General features: G+C 48.4%; 2 protein-coding genes across 2 annotated transcripts; both read left to right on the top strand.

Annotated features, from left to right (window-relative positions):
- LOC109772070 (protein CPR-5) lies at positions 1-4,209 on the top strand. Its single transcript, XM_020330762.4, has 5 exons — positions 1-528; positions 2,371-2,427; positions 2,523-2,558; positions 2,630-3,295; positions 3,390-4,209. The coding sequence occupies exons 1-5, from the start codon at positions 280-282 to the stop codon at positions 3,924-3,926; spliced, it is 1,545 nt and encodes a 514-aa protein (XP_020186351.1). The 5' UTR covers positions 1-279; the 3' UTR covers positions 3,927-4,209.
- A 2,336-nt stretch (positions 4,210-6,545) lies between these two features.
- LOC109772071 (UDP-glycosyltransferase 88B1) lies at positions 6,546-8,265 on the top strand. The gene has a single exon (XM_020330764.4). It carries the CDS (start codon positions 6,694-6,696, stop codon positions 8,134-8,136), a length of 1,443 nt encoding a protein of 480 aa, XP_020186353.1. The 5' UTR covers positions 6,546-6,693; the 3' UTR covers positions 8,137-8,265.
- The last annotated feature ends 11,831 nt before the right edge of the window (positions 8,266-20,096 follow it).

Here is a 20,096-nt window from a genome sequence, read left to right as displayed (position 1 = left end):
GAGAAATTGGGAAGAAAAGAAGGAGAAACGAAAGGGGAAAGAAACAGGCCCGAAGCAGAACACGCACAGGTTGTTCATCGGAGCTTCCGCGGTCGCTCCAACGGCTAACTCAGCGTCATCACGACGCCGTCTCGCCCCGCGTTCCGACTTCGGCCCGGTTAAAAAGTGACGCGCCCACCGGGACTCGAACGCGCGCCCCAGCCACAGGCACACAGAGAAAACAGGGGAGGCAGACGACTTAACCCTACTCCCCCTGACCAGGGGAGCGGGCCCCTTCCGATGGACGGGGCCGCCCACGTCGCCGGCGACTCGGCGGAGGCCGACAGGGCCTCCTCCTCGGCGTCGTCTACGGGCTCGGCCTCCCGGCGCTCCCGGCCGCACAGGGGGATTCACCTGCGGCGGCGCCGGCGGCCGTTGTCCGTTCGGAGAGGAGAGGGCGGCGAAGGCGACGGCGGCAAGGGCGGCGGCGACGGCGTGCAGGACCTCGCGCTGCCGCTGGGGATGTCCTTCGCGGCGGTTCTCGCCCAGGTGAGCGTTCACTCCGGTTCTTTGGCTTCTGCTGTTGTTCCTTGATTGGTAGGCGGCCGAAAGATCCGATTTTTTCGCCCCTCGTCCGGTTCTGCGATTATTGCCTTCGAACATGGTCCCTGGTTTGCTAATTTGCTGTCTTGTTGGGGGTTAATTCTGTGCTCCGTAGACTCAGAAAGAACCTGTGACCAATTGGATGGCAATGGCTAATTTGGCGACATTTTGTAATTAAATTTGGTAGGAAATTTGTAGCTCTTAACGAAGTCCTCAGGAGTTCCTCTGTCTCCTAGGAAGTACAAATACTACTCTAATTCTTTTGGTAAACGTGCAGAACATTTGATACGGTGGAAATTTCTAGTTCTTTTCGTGTTCCAATTTATTCAAATGATTGCCGTGTTGTGTATTTGTGCAGTTCATGAAATTTTGAATAACATACACCGCTTGGGTCACCGTTCAGAACAATTGTGGTACTAGTAGAATGGATAGGCTAAATGTTAAATGGGTGGTATCTGACCAGAATGGATTATTCTGGTTTTAATGTGGTTTTCTAGTGCCTTAATTATATTTCTCCATAGTATTTTAACGTTACAATTTTTTCAAACAGATCTAATCATGAAAATGCTAAAGAATTGTAAAAAAATGCTAAAGAAGGCCTGAATTACAAACCAAGCCAAAAAAACAGGGCAAAAACCCCCAAACCAAGCAGCAATGGAAAGCCAAACAGTATAGCTAAAAACTGCTAGATAGAACACCAAAACCCCTCAGCTAGGCAGCTACGGTCGGTCTTGGGGGCACGTGTGGTGGGGTAACTGACAAGCGCTTTCCTTTGGTGTACAATTTGTTGAGAAAATGTTTTTCTGCAGGATGTAGTGTAGTGTTACCACATGCTGTTACTAAGCACGAAAAGTTTCTCAGTACATTGATTTTTGTTAATGTGGTTCAGTACAAAAGCGATTTATTTATTTATTCCGCTATTATTTCCCTAGTCAGACATCTGGTGCAGTCTGTCGAACTTGGGGTTTTGAGGTTCACGTGTTTATTAAGGAAGGAAACACAAAAATTTGTTAGCGTGCTGCTCGCTCAGGGCATCAACAATGCAAACATAGTAGTTCCATTTTAAGACCAGAAATAACCTATGGGTTCCATGATTCGATAATAAATACCCATTGTTATTCCTTTTGAAGTCTATCCTTAAGCATAATGCTGTTTTGACTTGGTGCTTTCAGTGGTTAAGGCTTAGTTTGCGGTTGCTGGACTGTACTGCACTGAACCTAAAACCTATTGTGGAAAAATAGCCACGAAAGAAGGAATATTTTGGTTAGCCAAACAGTAGGCAAAAGTTTGTAGCGCAAACAAAACTATCATAATCTAGCGCAATGCCAAATGTAGAATAAGAATGATTTCTTTCTTCATAACTTTAATTATTTTGGAAATTGGAGCATCAGCATCCTACTTGGTGCTGATATCTGTATCATAGAAATTAACATCTAAGTATTTCTTTTTGCTAGTTGATTGAGCTCCCTGACATATTTGTCATGATATGTATAGATATGAACATATTTTTGATTTATCATGGTCTAGTAGAAATGCATTCCACAAATATTCAACCAAACTTAACTAGTTACCAAATAAATGTAGTAAAATTATGTGGGAGTTGGAAAGCCAGTAATCAGCTGCTAATGCTCATGTGTGTATGTGTGGTGTGTGTTCTCAGAAACATGGACTAGGCTTTCATTTGTAATCATCTTATTCAGTAATTAACTCTTATTGGGGAAGACATTTACTAGTTACAATACTTGGTCCTAACTCCTGAATAACAAGGGCACATCTTTTCCATTATAGGTTCTGAATAAAAGCGGCGGTTCTGGAAGCAGATTGCAACCTGATTTTCTTTCAAAGGTGTGCACTTCATATCTCGTCTTTTTGCTCTTTTCGCAAGTGATTGCTTCAGATAGAAATTAACCATGGGTCCTTGACACTGAATTTGGATGCAGATGTGTACCTCAGCAGTGAAGGAGTCCTTAACAAATGTATGACTGGTTCAACTTATTCAATGCTCTGCTTCAACTAGTTTGGTATATCTGACATAACTTTTCTGTAGATATATGGAGACAGGTTTGATAGTTTCATGGGAAACTTTGAGAAATCATTTGGCAGTACACTGAGGACCCTTCATCTACTCAATGAGGCACCTGCCTGTGAGCAAGATATCCCTTGTTCTCACGGTGATGGTAATCCTGTGGTTGAGACCAAATTGAGTGGCGCTGACTCACAAGGCCCGATACCTGATGTCCAGCAGAATCCACACTTGAATTCCATGAATAAGCAGATTATTCTTCACACGGATGTCAATCAGCAGCTGATTCAGCTACCTCGTAGCAGATCTAGTCCAGAATGTGATCAGGACATCCTTAATGTATTTGAGAGATCTCTGAATGAGCAAGTTCGTTCAAATGAGCTCAAGGAACTTGAAATAGGGCTTAATATGAGGAAGTTGCAACTAAAGCAATCTCATTTAGCTCTCAGCTCCTATTCACACATGTTAGAGAAGATCAAGATCTCTATGGGATTTCAGAAAGCTGCTTTCAGAGAGGAGAAATTAAAGACTCAAATGCAGGACACGAGACATGCTGAACTCCTCAGGAGGCTTATAGATATGCTTCTGACAGCAGTAGTTTTTATGTCTGCCTGTTTCGGATATGGAACATATATTTATTCGTACCAGCGGATAACCGCTGTTACTGCAGCCTGTGCAGCTGCTTCAAAGGTATGCACCATTGTCTTTGATTACCATTTAATTACTAGGCATTTTTATCGAAGATAAGCTCATCTCCTCTCTTTTATCATGACTTGTTTTGCAGGAGTCCAAATCTTGGTGGATGCCAAATTCTGTATCAGCTTTCAACTCAGGATTGCTGTTTTTTAGATGTCACTTGATTGCAGCAACAAGGATATCATTCGGCATGCTGATGATTTTATTGATTGGTTGGTTGATATTCCAGCGTTCCGCAATGACTGGACCCAACATGCCAATAACATTCAATCTTGTGTTATTGGGAGGTGTTTGTGGTTTTGTTGGAAGGTTCTGTGTTGACACACTGGGTGGGGATGGAAATGTTTGGCTCGTATTCTGGGAAATCCTTTGCGCCATCCATTTACTTGGAAACAGCTATCCATCTCTTCTATACCGTGGTCTTTATGGCCCTATTTCTGTGACGCACAAACCCAAGGCTCTCGGTTTGCCGTATTGGGTTCGCCGGTACATATTCTATGCTGTGCTGTCCTTGATCCTTCCATGCTTGGCTGGTTTGTTGCCGTTTGCATCTCTATCAGACTGGAGCGAACACGCAGTTGAATATATGAAGTCCAGATTCACTGGAAATGACATTGAGACTTGAGAGACCAGATGTGGCCATTAGCATGGGAGCAGAAACTTGAGGAAATTCGTCAGGCAGAACAACAATCGGCACATGCGCCAGGTTGGACCTGTTTTCTGAAGATGAAGTCAGTGCAGTAGGAGTGTCATCTTCTGGCCTGAATCTCCCTTCCTACTTAGTCATTGGGTGAACCAGGTTTTGATGATGGTTGTGCTCTTTTGTCACAACCGTTATGTAATTTCGCCTATGTAATTTCTCCCCTTGGGAATGTTCAATACATCATCATGAGGACTCTTTACTTGTCTATATGTTTTATGGCTCCGACGTTGTGTGGACATTGCCCTCGGTGAATCCATTGTGTTATTCTTTTGTCGTCACCAACATCCTGTGTTGTTCAACATATTTTCATTTGGTTGGTCAGCCGCTGGCATATGCAGCCGTCCCTTTTTTCGGCCCGATTCGAGATTGGGAGCTGTTTGGTTAGGGACAGTTCTCTCGCCACAGCAGTGTTAAAACTGACCAGTTGTAAATTGTAGGTGTAACGTATTGATTTGCATTTGGTTGATCAGTTGTAAACTGTAATGATTTCATTTGCCGTTCTTTTTCACTTGTAAATTGTAACGTTAATGTATCTTATTTTGTTTTTGACAATGAGAAATCTTAAATTATCGATTTCATTCCAGTTCTTGCCATCTCATTTTGGAGATGTTTGTGTTAATTTCTATACGGTCTGATGTTTCGGAATCTGGCAATTCCCATGGCAGTGGTCTACAAATCGACATCTTGAAAAGGATAGGGAAAATTCAGCAGCTAAAACTTGTGAAGTGGAGAGTTGGGCAGGCCAGCCTCTCAGCCGTGCAAGCTCATGGCAGTGGCCATGTCTCCCTCTCCCAGCCTCACCTCACCTCTCCAAACAGGCACCCAAAGCTGCGCCGCCGCTCATCGCCACGACGAGGCGATCAGAGGGGGAGTCTCCTTGACCATGGTGCTTCATCTCCTTCACGAAATCGCAACACTTTTTGACGAAGAAACTGCAGCAAAAACATTCATGTCCAGTAGCTGAACCGGGGAAAAGTTGGCTTGGCACCAAAATCAGTAGCTGGCATGTTCACCATCGCGCAGTCGCCAACCGGTCTTTCTTTCAGACCAAAGGAGCCATAGACTTATTATTACCAGGGCCGGCCATTTTTCACCGGACCATTAAAAAGAGGGCCATTTTTCAACAACTTTTGGCAGTGGTACGTGCGGTCTGGCCACAGCTTCCACCCTCGCAATCGCACTAGCCGCTCGGCTCTAACAGTGTGCATAACCACCACAGATCACCGGCAAAATTCGACGGCACAGTATTCATGCTAGTGCTACTACTGTTTTCCTTTTTCTGCGAATTGCTAGTGCTGCTAGTGCTTACGCTGAATGATTTGGATCTGGCCGCCTCCCTCTTGTCTCTCCAATAATAGCAGTTGGTAACTGGTAAGCCCATTATCCAGATATAGCATTCGTTAGCAATATGTACATCCTACGCCTTGATGCTTTTTTTTCGTGAAACATAGTACAACAACATCCACACACGACACACGCACCTACACTCAAACATATAAAAATGCGGGCACATGCTATCCGTGTGAGCATTTTTAAGAGGCTGAGCTCGCAGGACTGAGATTGACGAATTCACCATTGACACCTTGTTGCCGACAGACACTTAAATGATAAAGCCTTTCAATCTTGAAGTAAATCCAGAAAAATGCGAACACACCACCCTTGTGAAGTCTAAGACTTGAACCCAGATGGGCCAGTTCCGCCACAAGAAATCTGACCATCTGAGGCATACTCTACAGTGGTCTCTGCACAAAAGGGTACTACGATAGCCGACACCGAAGATGCAGTGAAGTAGTGCGTAGCATTGCACGAAGGAGCGTGGTGGCCGCTTCCGAGTGTGGCAGCCTTCTTTGGCGGCGCAAGAGGTTGAAGACGGTGACTGGGGCGGACGACGTGGGCGCACGGTGGGGCCCAACCACGAATAACACCTAGTCGACGATTCAGATCTGCCTGCTGTCCAAGCTGACAGACATTATTGATTTCATGTATTGCGGGTCCACCAGGCAGGGGGTTGACTAGTTCAAAACCGTCGAGCAACATGCATGGTCTTTCGCTGATGACGCTGCCGAGGAATTCAATCCCTCCCCACTAATCTTAAGGATCCATAGGCCATGGCGTTCCTGAGAAGGATCAGATCGCCAAATAAAATCCGCGGAGGTCATTTTATGCCATCTATTCTTCAAGGTCAGAACAATGATTTCATCCGTCAGGGAATTCGAGCCCTTTATACACTATTAACTACTCCTTCTGTAAAGAAATATAAAAGCGTACGCTATTATATTTCTTTACCAAGGGAGTATAAAGGACCGATTTGCTAGCTGGTTCGTCGCCTATCATCATCATGTTAGACCGGAGGAACAAACCAGACTCCCTCCCAATTGTAAGTGTCTCTCTACTTTATTCGCAAAAAAAAAGTGTCTCTCTACTTGGACCACACGCGCTATTCGTGCTGGTGCTGCGTACGGCGATCCAGCGGCACAGTGAAGCGGCTGCTCATCAATGCTACGTGTGCCTGCGATGAAAGATTTGGATCGCTCACCAACCACACAACCATCGATCGAAGCATCGCTCGTCACACCACGAGGTTTTTCTGCTTTAAGATTGAGATGCTCTGTGTCGTCACGAGTTCATACTCTCCCTGAGTGTGCGTGAGAGAGAGAGAGAGAGAGAGAGAGAGAGAGAGAGAGAGACCATGGAGAAGAAGACGGTCGTTCTGTACCCGGGCCTCTCCGTGAGCCACTTCGTCCCGATGATGCGGCTCGCGGGGCCCCTCCTCGACCACGGCTACGCCGTCTCCGTCGCGCTCATCGATACCGGCGTCAAGCAGGTCATCGCCTTCAACACCGTCGTCGGCCGCGTCGCCGCCTCCATGCCGTCCGTCCGCTTCCACACTCTCCCGGCCGTGGAGGACCCGCCCAAGCTGGCCCAGGACGGGCAGTTCGTGCTCACGTACCTCCACCTCGTGAGCCGCTACAACGAGCGCCTCCACGACTTCCTATGCTCCATGCGCGTCCATGCCGTGGTCGTCGACTCCCTGTCCAATGCGGCGCTCGCCGTCGTCAAGAGGCTCGGGATCCCCGGGTACACCTTGTTCACTTCCAGCGCCGCCACCTTCGTCGCCTTCGCCCAGCTCCCTACGGTCCTCGCAGAGAGCGGTGCGAGCTTCAAGGAGCTAGGAGACACCCCTCTCGAGCTCTTCGGCCTTCCGCCCATGCCGGCTTCGCACCTGTCGGGCGATGTGCTCGAGGACCCGGAGAGCGACACATACAAGGCGATGATGGCCTTGCTGTGCCGGATCCCAGAGGCCGACGGCACGCTGGTGAATACGTTCGAGTCGCTGGAGGCTCGTGCGGTGGCTGCTCTCAGGGACCCTCGGTGTGTCCCCGGCCGGGCATTGCCTCCGGTGTACTGCATCGGTCCATTTGTCGGCAGCATCGCCGACGCCGAGGCAAAAGAGCGGCACGATTGCCTCGCCTGGCTAGACAGCCAACCGGACGGCAGCGTCGTGTTCCTCTGCTTCGGGAGCATAGGCACTGGAAACCACTCCGCGGAGCAGCTCAGGGAGATCGCCGTCGGCCTCGACAAGTCCGGCCACCGCTTCTTGTGGGTTGTGCGAGCCCCCGCCAGCAACGACCCGGAGAAGCCACACGACCCCAGTGCCGACCCGGACCTCAACGCGCTCATGCCGGACGGGTTCATGGAGCGAACCAACGGCCGTGGCCTCGTGGTCAAGCTGTGGGCGCCACAGGTGGACGTCCTCCGCCACAGGGCCACGGGGGCGTTCGTGACGCACTGCGGGTGGAATTCGGTGCTGGAGGGCGTCACGGCAGGCGTGCCAATGCTGTGCTGGCCACTGTACTCGGAGCAGAAGATGAACAAGGTGCACATGGTGGGGGACATGGGGATCGCCGCGGAGATGGTCGGGTGGCAGCAGGGGCTGGTCAAGGCCGGCGAGGTGGAGGCCAAGGTAAGGCTTGTGATGGAGTCCGAGGAGGGTAGGGAGCTCAGGGCGCGAGCGGCGGCGTACAGGGAAGCCGCGGCTGTGGCTTGCAACGACGGCGGGTCGTCGCGCTTGGCGTTTGCCCAGTTCCTGGCGGACGTGGCCAGCCGGCAGGATCGAGCTTGCAGCGAGTAAGTGATGCATGAGCTTGGCATGCCGTACATGTTGCATCAGTATGGGACTGCGTGTATTTATCTTTTTCTTTTTCGTTTGGAAGAGCTAGCACCGTATGTTTGTGTGCAATAATCCTACATCTGCACCATCTACGTAACCTTAATCTTCCTGATTTTCGCGGGGTTGGGCCGTGCCATTTTCTCTTCCAATCAGAGCACGCCAAACTAGCTCTTACGTAGCTTTACGTTGAATCTCTACGTAGATGTAGCAAAGCCCGTTTGTGTGACATTCGGTGTGGGGCAGGAAGATAGATGTATCGTAGAGATCCCCCAACACCCGACCCCCTCGCAATAAATCGAGAAATGCTTATGTGTACCATGCACGACAGGGTATACAGCGCTACCGAGATCAATGTGTCGAAGATTCATGTAGCTATATTTAGTGACATACTCCTTCCGTTACCATCTGAAATAAGCCGGTAGCTATGTCAAAAAACAATCAACAACTCCTTCCGTTCACAAATATCCCACTTGTCTCATAAAACTTGTCTTACATTTATTTAGATATAAATATATCTAGCACATTTTAGTAAGGCCGCGACTAGCCAGCACAGCACACGTTGGCTGGGTAGCGTTTCAGAGCACACACCTAAATATGGCAGCGGTCCCCCTCACCCTTTGCCAGTTGTCATACAAAAAGGAAAGAAACGGTCCTGACCATCATCGCACATGGCGCAGGATCCTACCCCCGATCATAACCGCCCAACACATGTTGTGCTCATGATTCATGAATTCCCTGGGCAAAGAAATCACAGTTCTAGGTGCTGAATAGATTGTAAGTGCTAAAGTAAGTAGATATGTATGGGTAGACTTTGATGTTCTTATCTACTCTGGCCAGAGGACGTGACTACATGGGCACCACAGAAGCTTGGACTTATTGCAAGTGCACTCACACACCATTGACCAAGGGTGACAACATGCTCCTTTACTCCTATGTGGTGACCTTTCACAAACTTGGCTCGTATGATGACTTGACACTTCTTCCTAAGTGCATCCACTTGACTACAACCATGCATCCGGGATTTCTCCGATTACTCGTCCATATGTTTTTTGCATGTTTTCAAACCATGGCTTGTTCATCTCCACTTGTGCATTGGTAACATAGACTCTATCGGCGAAGTATGTCATAGTCTGATTTCAAGTTTCATTAATCATGGCTATGATTGGGAAGGATCACACACCTTTAAGCACGCCATTGTACACCTCTGGTATATTGCTAGTCATTATGTCATAGTGAGCCCCGATGTCATGAGCCTACGCCTAGTTGTACAATTGAGGGAATTCTTGGTGATCCATTGGGATAGATTTATAGTAGTCCTATGACCTCTATGATCTTCTCTCTCCAGCAAGGCCGCGTGCTTGAGGTCCCTATGCGCAAGACCGGCATCAGACGGATCACCGATTGCCAGAATTGGGATCCTCCAGACCTGGGAGCGAATGCCAGTGGCTGCCCGCGAAGATACTTCGCGCGGATAATCTCGAGCCACAGGCCTCCCACATCGGTCTGAATACGCCAGAGCCATTTGGAGAGGAGGGCAATATTCATCCGCTTGGATGAAATGACTCCCAGGCCGCCCTGGTCCTTAGGCTGGCAGATCTTGGACCACTTCACCATGTGGTACTTCTATTTATTGTTTTCTCCCGCCCAGAAGAATCTAGACAGGAGTTTGGTGACCTCATGATGGAGGGATTCATGTAAACTATAGAATCCCATTATGTACATCAAAAGGCTAATGAGGGAGGAGTTCATCAAAATGACTCGAGCAGCTTTAGACAACCATCTCCCCTGCCAAGGTTCCATCCTAGGCTGGAGTTTGGCGATTATGGGCGAAAGTCCTTCTCCAGTAGACGCGTGTCACTAATAGGCATGCCAAGGTAAGTAGTCAGGAAGGATCCCAATCGACAATTCAAGCGATTGGCGATTCGCTGAGCTTTCGCCTGGGAGTATCCCAGGACCATCACCTCACTCTTGGCGAAATTGATCGTGAGACCCGACATCTGCTGAAAGCAGAGGAGGAGGAACTTGAGGTTCCGAATATCCTCGTCCGATCCTTCCACCATCATAATGGTATCATCCGCATACTGGAGGTGGGTCGGACCTCCATTGGCCACAAGATGAGGGAAAATCCCCCGAATGTGGCCGGCTCGTTTGGCCAAATCTACGATCGAGGCCAGAGCATCAACCACAAGATTAAAAAGAAACGGGGAGATCAGATTGTTGGGGAACGTAGTAATTTCAAAAAAATTCCTACGCACACAAGATCATGGTGATGCATAGCAACGAGAGGGGAGAGTGTTGTCTACATACCCTCATAGACCGTAAGTGGAAGCGTTATGACAACGCGGTTGATGTAGTCGTACGTCTTCACGATCGACCGATCCTAGTACCGAAAGTACGACACCTCCGCGATCTGCACACGTTCGGCTCGGTGACGTCCCATGAACTCACGATCTAGCAGAGTGTCGAGGGAGAGCTTCGTCAGCATGACGGCGTGATGACAGTGATGATGAAGCTACCGGCACAGGGCTTCGCCTAAGCACTGCAATGATATGACCGAGGTGGATTATGGTGGAGGGGGCACCGCACACGGCTAAGATCCATGTCTGTTGTGTGTTCTAGGGTGCCCCCCTGCCCCCGTATATAAAGGAGCAAGGGGGGAGGTCAGCCGGCCCTTGGGGCGCGCCAAGGAGGGGAAGGAGTCCTCCTCCTAGTAGGAGTAGGACTCCCCCTTTCCTAGTCCAACTAGGAGGAGGAAGGGGGAAGGAAGGAGAGGGGGAGGAGAAGGAAAGGGGGGGGCGCCCCCCCTCCCTAGTCCAATTCGGACTCCCTATAGGGAGGGGGCGCGGCTGCCCCTTGTGGGCTGCCTCCCCTCTTCCCTATGGCCCATGTAGGCCCAATAGTTCCCCCGGGGGTTCCGATAACCCCCCGGCACTCCGATAATTATCCGGTGACCTCCGGAATACTTCCGGTGTCCGAATATAGTCGTCCAATATGTCAATCTTTATGTCTCGACTATTTCCAGACTCCTCGTCATGTCCGTGATCACATCCGGGACTCCGAACTATCTTCGGTACATCAAAACGCATAGACTCATAATACTGATCGTCACCGAACATTACGCGTGCGGACCCTACGGGTTCGAGAACTATGTAGACATAACCGAGACACAACTCCGGTCAATAACCAATAGCGGAACCTGGATGCTCATATTGGTTCCTACATATTCTACGAAGATCTTTATCGGTCAAACCGCATAACAACATACGTTGTTCCCTTTGTCATCGGTATGTTACTTGCCCGAGATTCGATCGCCGGTATCTCAATACCTAGTTCAATCTCGTTACCGGCAAGTCTCTTTACTCGTTCCGTAATGCATCATCCCGCAACTAACTCATTAGTCACATTGCTTGCAATGCTTATAGTGATGTGCATTACCGAGAGGGCCCAGAGATACCTCTCCGACAATCAAAGTGACAAATCCTAATCTCGATCTATGCCAACTCAACAAGTACCATCGGAGACACCTGTAGAGCACCATTATAATCACCCAGTTACGTTGTGACGTTTGGTAGCACACAAAGTGTTCCTCCGGTATTCGGGAGTTGCATAGTCTCATATTCATGGGAACATGTATAAGTCATGAAGAAAGCAATAGCAACATACTAAATGATCAAGTGCTAAGCTAACGGAATGGGTCAAGTCAATCACATCATTCTCTAATGATGTGATCCCGTTAATCAAATGACAACTCATGTCTATGGCTAGGAAACTTAACCATCTATGATTCAACGAGCTAGTCAAGTAGAGGAATACTAGTGACACTCTGTTTGTCTTTGTATTCACACATGTACTAAGTTTCTAGTTAATACAATTCTAGCATGAATAATAAACATTTATCATGATATAAGGAAATATAAATAACAACTTTATTATTGCCTCTAGGGCATATTTCCTTCACGGATCCCGTTGCCGTACGCCTTGGCCAGGCAAGAAGTAAGGCCCGATCTCCCCATTGATGTTCACAGCCGTGCGGCCGCTCGTCACTAACTGCATCACCCTCGCAACCCAGTGGGGGTCGAATCCGTGCTTCAGCAACACCTCCCGAAGGAAGGACCAATGGACGGTGTCGTATGCTTTATGGAAGTCAATCTTGAAGAACACCGCACGAAGGTGCTTGCTCTTGACCTCATGGATGACCTCGTGGAGAACGAGAATCCCATCCAGAATAAACCTACCTTTCGTGAAGGCAGACTGATTTCGGGTGGTGGATCGGAGGGGCGGTTAGGGCCGCCCAAGTGGCGTACCCCTTAGCCAAAATCTAGAATATCACATTGAGGACTGTGATAGGCCGGAATTGCCTTATGTCAGCAGCACCCGGAACCTTGGGAATCAAAGAAATGATCCCGTAGTTAAGCCGGGGCATATCTAATGTTCCCCTAGAAAAATCCTGGAACAAGTCAAGGATGATCTCCTTAACCATCAGCCAGAATGCCTGGAAAAAGTGAACCGGAAGTCCATCCGGGCCCGGGGCTGAGGCTGGGTTCATGGCTTTGACAAAGGTCTCTACTTCCGCGGCATCAAATGGAGCGAGCAAGGCCGCGTTCTCTTCCGGGGAGACTTGTTGGTCAGGCGACCAAATATGGTCGGCCAGAGCGATACCACCCTGAGGACGCCTCGCAAATAACGACTTGTAGAAGTGTCAACTAGCGAACGAATAGTTGTAGGATCTTGGAATAGCTGACCCCTCTCCCATAAAAGGGGAATGGAGCATCGCCGCCTACGGCCGTTGGCGATGGCCTGGAAGTAGGCAGTGTTGGCGTCACCAAACAACACCCAATTAATAGAGCCTCGCTACCGCTAGAATTCCTCCTCCTTGGAATAGATCTCCATGAGGGATTCTTCCAGGTTATATCTATGGGCCCATTCATCAGCGGAGATCCCTGAGATATCCGCGCGAAGGTCAAGGGCACGGATCTCCTCGAGAAGAGAGGCCTTCTGGAGTCGAAGGTCTCACCCAATATTGGCACCCCACACTTTCATGAACTGCCTGGACCGTTTGGAAAGATGGTGCCATTCGTCCAGAATGGACATCTGCCTATGGGGCTCGGCTAATGTCGAGACCCAATGAGCATGGACGGCATCCATAAAGCCTGGTTGCCGGAGCCAGAAAGCTTCAAAACGAAACCGCGGCGGGGGCCGCGGTCTCAGGACAAGAGGAGGGGAACGTGGTCGGATCCGATGCGAGTAATCGCCTGGAGAGAGGCCAAAGGAAACCGGAGCTCCCAGTCGGGGGAAACCGGACCTCTATTAAAGTTGGCTCCGGGTCCGGCACATTATTCTGGCTCGATCGATGGGCCGGGTCTCGCCCATTTGCGGAAGGCTTCTACGCGTTATTCTCGATCTGTGTCCGCCCACAGCTCTCTGTAGCTGTGGCTTTAGCTGACTTGGGCGCCATTGCCTTCCGCTGTACCTTCAGGGCGGTAGAGCTCGAGCAATGGGACGAAATGCTCGAGTGTATTGCCCTCCACCCCCCTACCTTGAGTCCAACTCGCTATCTTGGCACCTGGAGCCAAATGGCAGATTCTCGACTAGATCTCTTTACCAGGCGATTGTTCCCACCCCTGGCCCGGTGGAACTATCGGTGCTCTGGGAGATGAAACTCCCCTTGAAGATATGCATCTTTCTCTGGCAATGGGTCCGAGGCCGTTGTCGGTGTCAAAACCGGCGGATCTCGGGTAGGGGGTCCCGAATTGTGCGTCTAAGGTTGATGGTAACAGGAGACAGGGGACACGATGTTTACCCAGGTTCGGGCCCTCTCTATGGAGGTAATACCCTACTTCCTGCTTGATTGATCTTGATGAATATGAGTATTACAAGCGTTGATCTACCACGACATCGTAATGGCTAAAACCCTAGAAGTCTAGCCTGAATGATTATGATTGTCCCTGTGGACTAAACCCTCCGGTTTATATAGACACCGGAGGGGACTAGGGTTGTACAAAGTCGGTTACAGAGAAAGGAATCTTCATATCTGGATGCCGAGCTTGCCTTCCACACCAAGGAGAGTCCCATCCGGACATGGGTGAGAGTCTTTGGTCTTGTATCTTCATAGCCCAGCAGTCCGGCCCATGTCAATAGGCCGGACGCCCCAAGACCCCCTTAGTCCAGGACTCCCTTAGTAGCCCCTGAACTAGGCTTCAATGACGAGGTGTCTGGCGCGCAGATTGTCTTCGGCATTGCAAGGCGGGTTCCTCCTCCGAATACTCCAAAACAGCCTTCGAACACAAAGAACGTGTCCGACTCTGCAAAACAAGTACCACACACAACCGCAGAGAGTATAATATTTCACAATTCCAATCTACTGACAACTTTTTGTAGCATGACACCACGTCACCACCCGGTCATTATTTCGAACCGTTTTTGGCCTGCCGCTCCACGTTTTGAGATGCAGTTTCATTGGCACATCTTGTCAAAGCAGAGATCATGTCTCCTTATCACGGGATTCTCATCAATACGGGCGTGGGTAATCCAACCGTGCAGTATGCGCGTCCCTTGGGAAACAGGCGAGTTTTAAGGCAAGTGGGGAGGCGCTTGATATTCGCTACCTTTATAAAGGGATAAGGATTCAACCCCTTTCACCCACGCCTTCTCTCTCTCTGCCCACCCATTCTCGAGCTCCAGCACCCAAGTCTTCATCTTTTCCATCTCAAGAAAGCACTCCGATCATGTCCGGATCCAGAGCACAGGGCAAGTGGATGGTCTGCTCCATCAAGGAGAAGGACATCACCAAGCTCTGGGAGGCCGGATATTTGGCCAAGGAGGTCGCCCACCGGCTTCCGGCCGAGGGACAGATCGTACCTACCCCAGAGCCCCACAAGAGAGTAGTGTTCATTCCCCACTTCGTCCGCGGGCTGGGATTTCACTCCACCCATTCGTCCGCGGACTTATGTTCTATTATGGGTTGGATTTCCACGATCTGGCCCCCAACTCCTTCCTCAACATCTCGGCATTTATTGTCGTGTGCAAGGCCTTCCTCCGCATCTCACCCCACTTCGGATTGTGGCTGAAGATCTTCAATGTGAAGCCGAAGGTGGTGGACGGCCAACACGCAGAGTGCGTAGGTGCCATGGTGAGCAAGATGCCCAACGTCGTATGGCCCAAAGGCACTTTCGTGGAGACTGTCAAAGGGTGGCAAAATAGTGGTTCTATGTCACAGAGCCTCGCGATGCCACCTGGGCCGCGGCTCCCGAATTTCAGTCCGGAGCCCCGATGCGGCTCACCTCCTGGCTAGAGAAGGGCCTGAATTGGGTTCGTCGGACGAGCTAACAGCGCTGCAGACGCGTATCCAGTGAAGGAAATATGCCCTAGAGGCAATAATAAAGTTGTTATTTATATTTCCTTATATCATGATAAATGTTTATTATTCATGCTAGAATTGTATTAACTGGAAACTTAGTACATGTGTGAATACGTAGACAAACAGAGTGTCACTAGTATGCCTCTACTTGACTAGCTCGTTGAATCAGAGATGGTTATGTTTCCTAACCATAGACATGAGTTGTCATTTGATTAACGGGATCACATCATTAGAGAATGATGTGATTTACTTGACCCATTCCGTTAGCTTAGCACTTGATCGTTTAGTATATTGCTATTGCTTTCTTCATGACTTATACATGTTCCTATGACTATGAGATTATGGAACTCCCGAATACCGGAGGAACACTTTGTGTTCTTACCAAATGTCACAACGTAACTGGGTGATTATAAAGGTGCTCTATAGGTGTCTCCGATGGTACTTGTTGAGTTGGCATAGATTGAGATTAGGATTTGTCACTCCGATTGTCGGAGAGGTATCTCTGGGCCCTCTCGGTAATGCACATCACTATAAGCCTTGCAAGCAATGTAACTAATGAGTTAGTTGCGGGGTGATGCATTACGGAACAAGTAAAGAGACTTGCCGGTAATGAGATTGAACTAGGTATTATACCGACGATCGAATCTCGGGCAAGAAACATACCAATGACAAAGGGAACAACGTATGTTGTTATGCGGTTTGACCGATAAAGATCTTCGTAGAATATGTAGGAACCAATATGAGTATCCAGGTTCCGCTATTGGTTATTGACCGGAGATGAGTCTCGGTCATGTCTACATAGTTCTCAAAACTGTAGGGTCCACACGCTTAACGTTTGGTGACGATCGGTATTATGAGTTTATGTGTTTTGATGTACCAAAGGTGGTCCCGGATATGATCATGGACATGACGAGGAGTCTCAAAATGGTTGAGACATAAAGATCGATATATTGGACGACTATATTTGGACATCGGAATGGTTCCGGGTGAGATCGGGCATATACCGGAACCCCCCGGGAGGTATATGGGCCTTATTGGGCCATAATGGGAGAGGGGAGAAGGAGCAAAGGAGGGGGCGCCCCCAAGCCCAATACGAATTGGGAGGGGGTCGGCCCCCCTTTCCTTCTTCCTTCCTCCCCCTTCCTTCTCTCCTAATCCAACTAGGCAAGGGGGGATCCTACTCCCGGTGGGAGTAGGACTCCCCTTGGGGCGCGCCTAGGAGGCCGGCCTCCTCCCCCTCCTCCACTCCTTTATATACGGGGGAGGGGGGCACCCCATAGACACACAAGTTGATCATTGATCTCTTAGCCGTGTGCGGTGCCCCCCTCCACCATAATCCACCTCGGTCATATCGTCGTAGTGCTTAGGCGAAGCCCTGCGCCGGTAGCTTCATCATCACCGTCATCACGCCGTCGTGCTGACGAAGCTCTCCCTCGACACTCTGCTGGATCGTGAGTTCGTGGGACGTCACCGAGCTGAATGTGTGCAGATCGCGAAGGTGATGTACGTTCGGTACTAGGATCGGTCGATCATGAAGAAGTACGACTACATCAACCACGTTGTCATAACGCTTCCGCTTACGGTCTATGAGGGTACGTGGACAACACTCTCCCCTCTCGTTGCTATGCATCACCATGATCTTGCGTGTGCGTAGGATTTTTTTTGAAATTACTACGTTCCCCTATAGTGGCATCCGAGCCAGGTTAATGCGTAGATGTTATATGCACGAGTAGAACACAAGTGAGTTGTGGGCGATAATAGTCATACTGCTTACCAGCATGTCATACTTTGATTCGTCGGTATTGTTGGATGAAGCGGCCTGGACCGACATTACACGTACGCTTACGCGAGACTGGTTCTACCGACGTGCTTCACACAGGTGGCTGGCCGGTGTCAGTTTCTCCAACTTTAGTTGAATTGAGTGTGGCTACGCCCGGTCCTTGTTGAAGGTTAAAACAGCACATACTTGACGGAAAATCGTTGTGGTTTTGATGCGTAGGTAAGAACGATTCTTGCTCAGCCCGTAGCAGCCACATAAAACTTGCAACAACAAAGTAGAGGACGTCTAACTTGTTTTTGCAGGGCATGTTGTGATGTGATATGGTCAAGACATGATGCTAAATTTTATTGTATGAGATGATCATGTTTTGTAACGGAGTTATCGGCAATTGGCAGGAGCCATATGGTTGTCGCTTTATTGTATGAAATGCAATCGCCATGTAATTTCTTTACTTTATCACTAAGCGGTAGCGATAGTCGTGGAAGCAATAGCTGGTGAGACGACAACGATGCTACGATGGAGATCAATGTGTCGCGCCGGTGACGATGGTGATCATGACGGTGCTTTGGAGATGGAGATCAAAGGCACAAGATGATGATGGCCATATCATATCACTTATATTGATTGCATGTGATGTTTATCTTTTATGCATCTTATTTTGCTTAGTTCGACAGTAGCATTATAAGATGATCTCTCACTAAATTTCAAGGTATAAGTGTTCTCCCTGAGTATGCACCGTTGCAAAAGTTCGTCCTTCGGAGACACCATGTGATGATCGGGTGTGATAAGCTCTACGTTCACATACAATGGGTGCAAGCCAGTTTTGCACACGCAGAATACTCGGGTTAAACTTGACGAGCCTAGCATATGTAGATATGGCCTCGGAACACTGAGACCGAAAGGTCGAGCGTGAATCATATAGTGTATATGATCAACATAGTGATGTTCACCATTGAAAACTACTCCATCTCACGTGATGATCGGACATGGTTTAGTTGATTTGGATCACGTGGTCACTTACATGATTAGAGGGATGTCTATCTAAGTGGGAGTTCTTAAGTAATTTGATTAATTGAACTTTAATTTATCATGAACTTAGTACGTGATAGTATTTTGCATGTCTGTGTTGTTGTAGATAGATGGCCCGTGCTGTTGTTCTGTTGAATTTTAATGCGTTCCTAGAGAAAGCTAAGTTGAAAGATGATGGTAGCAACTACCCGGACTAGGTCCGTAACTTGAGGATTATCCTCATTGCTGCACAGAAGAATTACGTCCGGGAAGCACCGCTAGGTGCCAAACCCGCTGCAGGAGTAACGCCAGCTGTTATGAACGTCTGGCAGAGCAAATCTGATGACTACTCGATAGTTCAGTGTGCCATGCTTTACGGCTTAGAACCCGGACTTCAACGACGTTTTGAACGTCATGGAGCATATGAGATGTTCCAGGAGTTGAAGTTAATATTTCGTGCAAATGCCCGGATTGAGAGATATGAAGTCTCCAATAAGTTCTACAGCTACAAGATGGAGGAGAATAGTTCTGTCAGTGAGCATATACTCAAAATGTCTGGGTATAACAATCACTTGATTCAACTGGGAGTTAGTCTTCCTGATGAGAGTGTCATTGACAGAATTCTTCAATCACTGCCACCAAGCTACAAGAGCTTCGTGATGAACTATAACAAGCAAGGGATGGATAAGACAATTCCCGAGCTCTTCGCAATGCTAAAGGCTGTGGAGGTAGAAATCAAGAAGGAGCATCAAGTGTTGGCGGTTTACAAGACCACCAGTTTCAAGAAAAGGGGTAAAGGGAAGAAGGGGAACTTCAAGAAGAACGGCAAGCAAGTTGCTGCTCAAGCGAAGAAGCCCAAGTCTGGACCTAAGCCTGAGACTGAGTGCTTCTACTGCAAAGGGACTGGTCACTGGAAGCGGAACTGCCCCAAGTATTTGGCGGATAAGAAGGATGGCAAGGTGAACAAAGGTATATGTGATATACATGTTATTGATGTGTACCTTACTAATGCTCGCAGTAGTGCCTGGGTATTTGATACTGGTTCTGTTGCTAATATTTGCAACTCGAAACAGGGACTATGGATTAAGCGAAGATTGGCTAAGGACGAGGTGACGATGCGCGTGGGAAATGGTTCCATTGTCGATGTGATCGCGGTCAGCACGCTACCTCTACATCTACCTTTGGGGTTAGTTTTAGACCTGAATAATTGTTATTTGGTGCCAGCGTTGAGCATGAACATTATATCTGTATCTTGTTTGATGCGAGACGATTATTCATTTAAATCAGAGAATAATGGTTGTTCTATTTATATGAGTAATATATTTTACGGTCATGCAACCTTGAAGAGTGGTCTATTTATACTAAATCTCGATAGTAGTGATACACATATTCATAATATTGAAGCCAAAAGATGCTGAGTTGATAATGATAGTGCAACATATTTGTGGCACTGCTGTTTAGGTCATATTGGTGTAAAGCACATGAAGAAACTCCATTCTGGTGGACTTTTGGAATCACTTGATTATGAATCACTTGGTACTTGTGAACCATGCCTCATGGGCAAGATGACTAAAACGCCGTTCTCCGGAACAATGGAGCAAGCAACAAATTTGTTGGAAATCATACATACTGATGTATGTGGTCCGATGAGTGTTGAGGCTAGCGGTGGGTATCATTATTTTCTCACCTTCACAGATGATTTGAGCAGATATGGGTATATCTACTTGATGAAGCATAAGTCTGAAACATTTGAAAAGTTCAAAGAATTTCAGAGTG

The sequence above is a fragment of the Aegilops tauschii genome, chromosome 6 (genome assembly GCF_002575655.3).
Source record: "Aegilops tauschii subsp. strangulata cultivar AL8/78 chromosome 6, Aet v6.0, whole genome shotgun sequence".
In the NCBI taxonomy this organism is placed as follows: domain Eukaryota; kingdom Viridiplantae; phylum Streptophyta; class Magnoliopsida; order Poales; family Poaceae; genus Aegilops; species Aegilops tauschii.
The sequence above is the reverse complement of the archived record's forward strand: the minus strand, read 5'-3'. Positions and strand labels throughout refer to the sequence as shown.

Bases quoted from the DNA above. Each gene is read 5' to 3' on its own strand.
- LOC109772070 (XM_020330762.4), top strand. From the start codon at position 280: ATGGACGGGGCCGCCCACGTCGCCGGCGACTCGGCGGAGGCCGACAGG. The intron at 529-2,370 runs GTGAGCGTTCAC...TTTCCATTATAG, and splicing joins TCGCGGCGGTTCTCGCCCAG to GTTCTGAATAAAAGCGGCGG. The intron at 2,428-2,522 runs GTGTGCACTTCA...ATTTGGATGCAG, and splicing joins AACCTGATTTTCTTTCAAAG to ATGTGTACCTCAGCAGTGAA.
- LOC109772071 (XM_020330764.4), top strand. From the start codon at position 6,694: ATGGAGAAGAAGACGGTCGTTCTGTACCCGGGCCTCTCCGTGAGCCAC.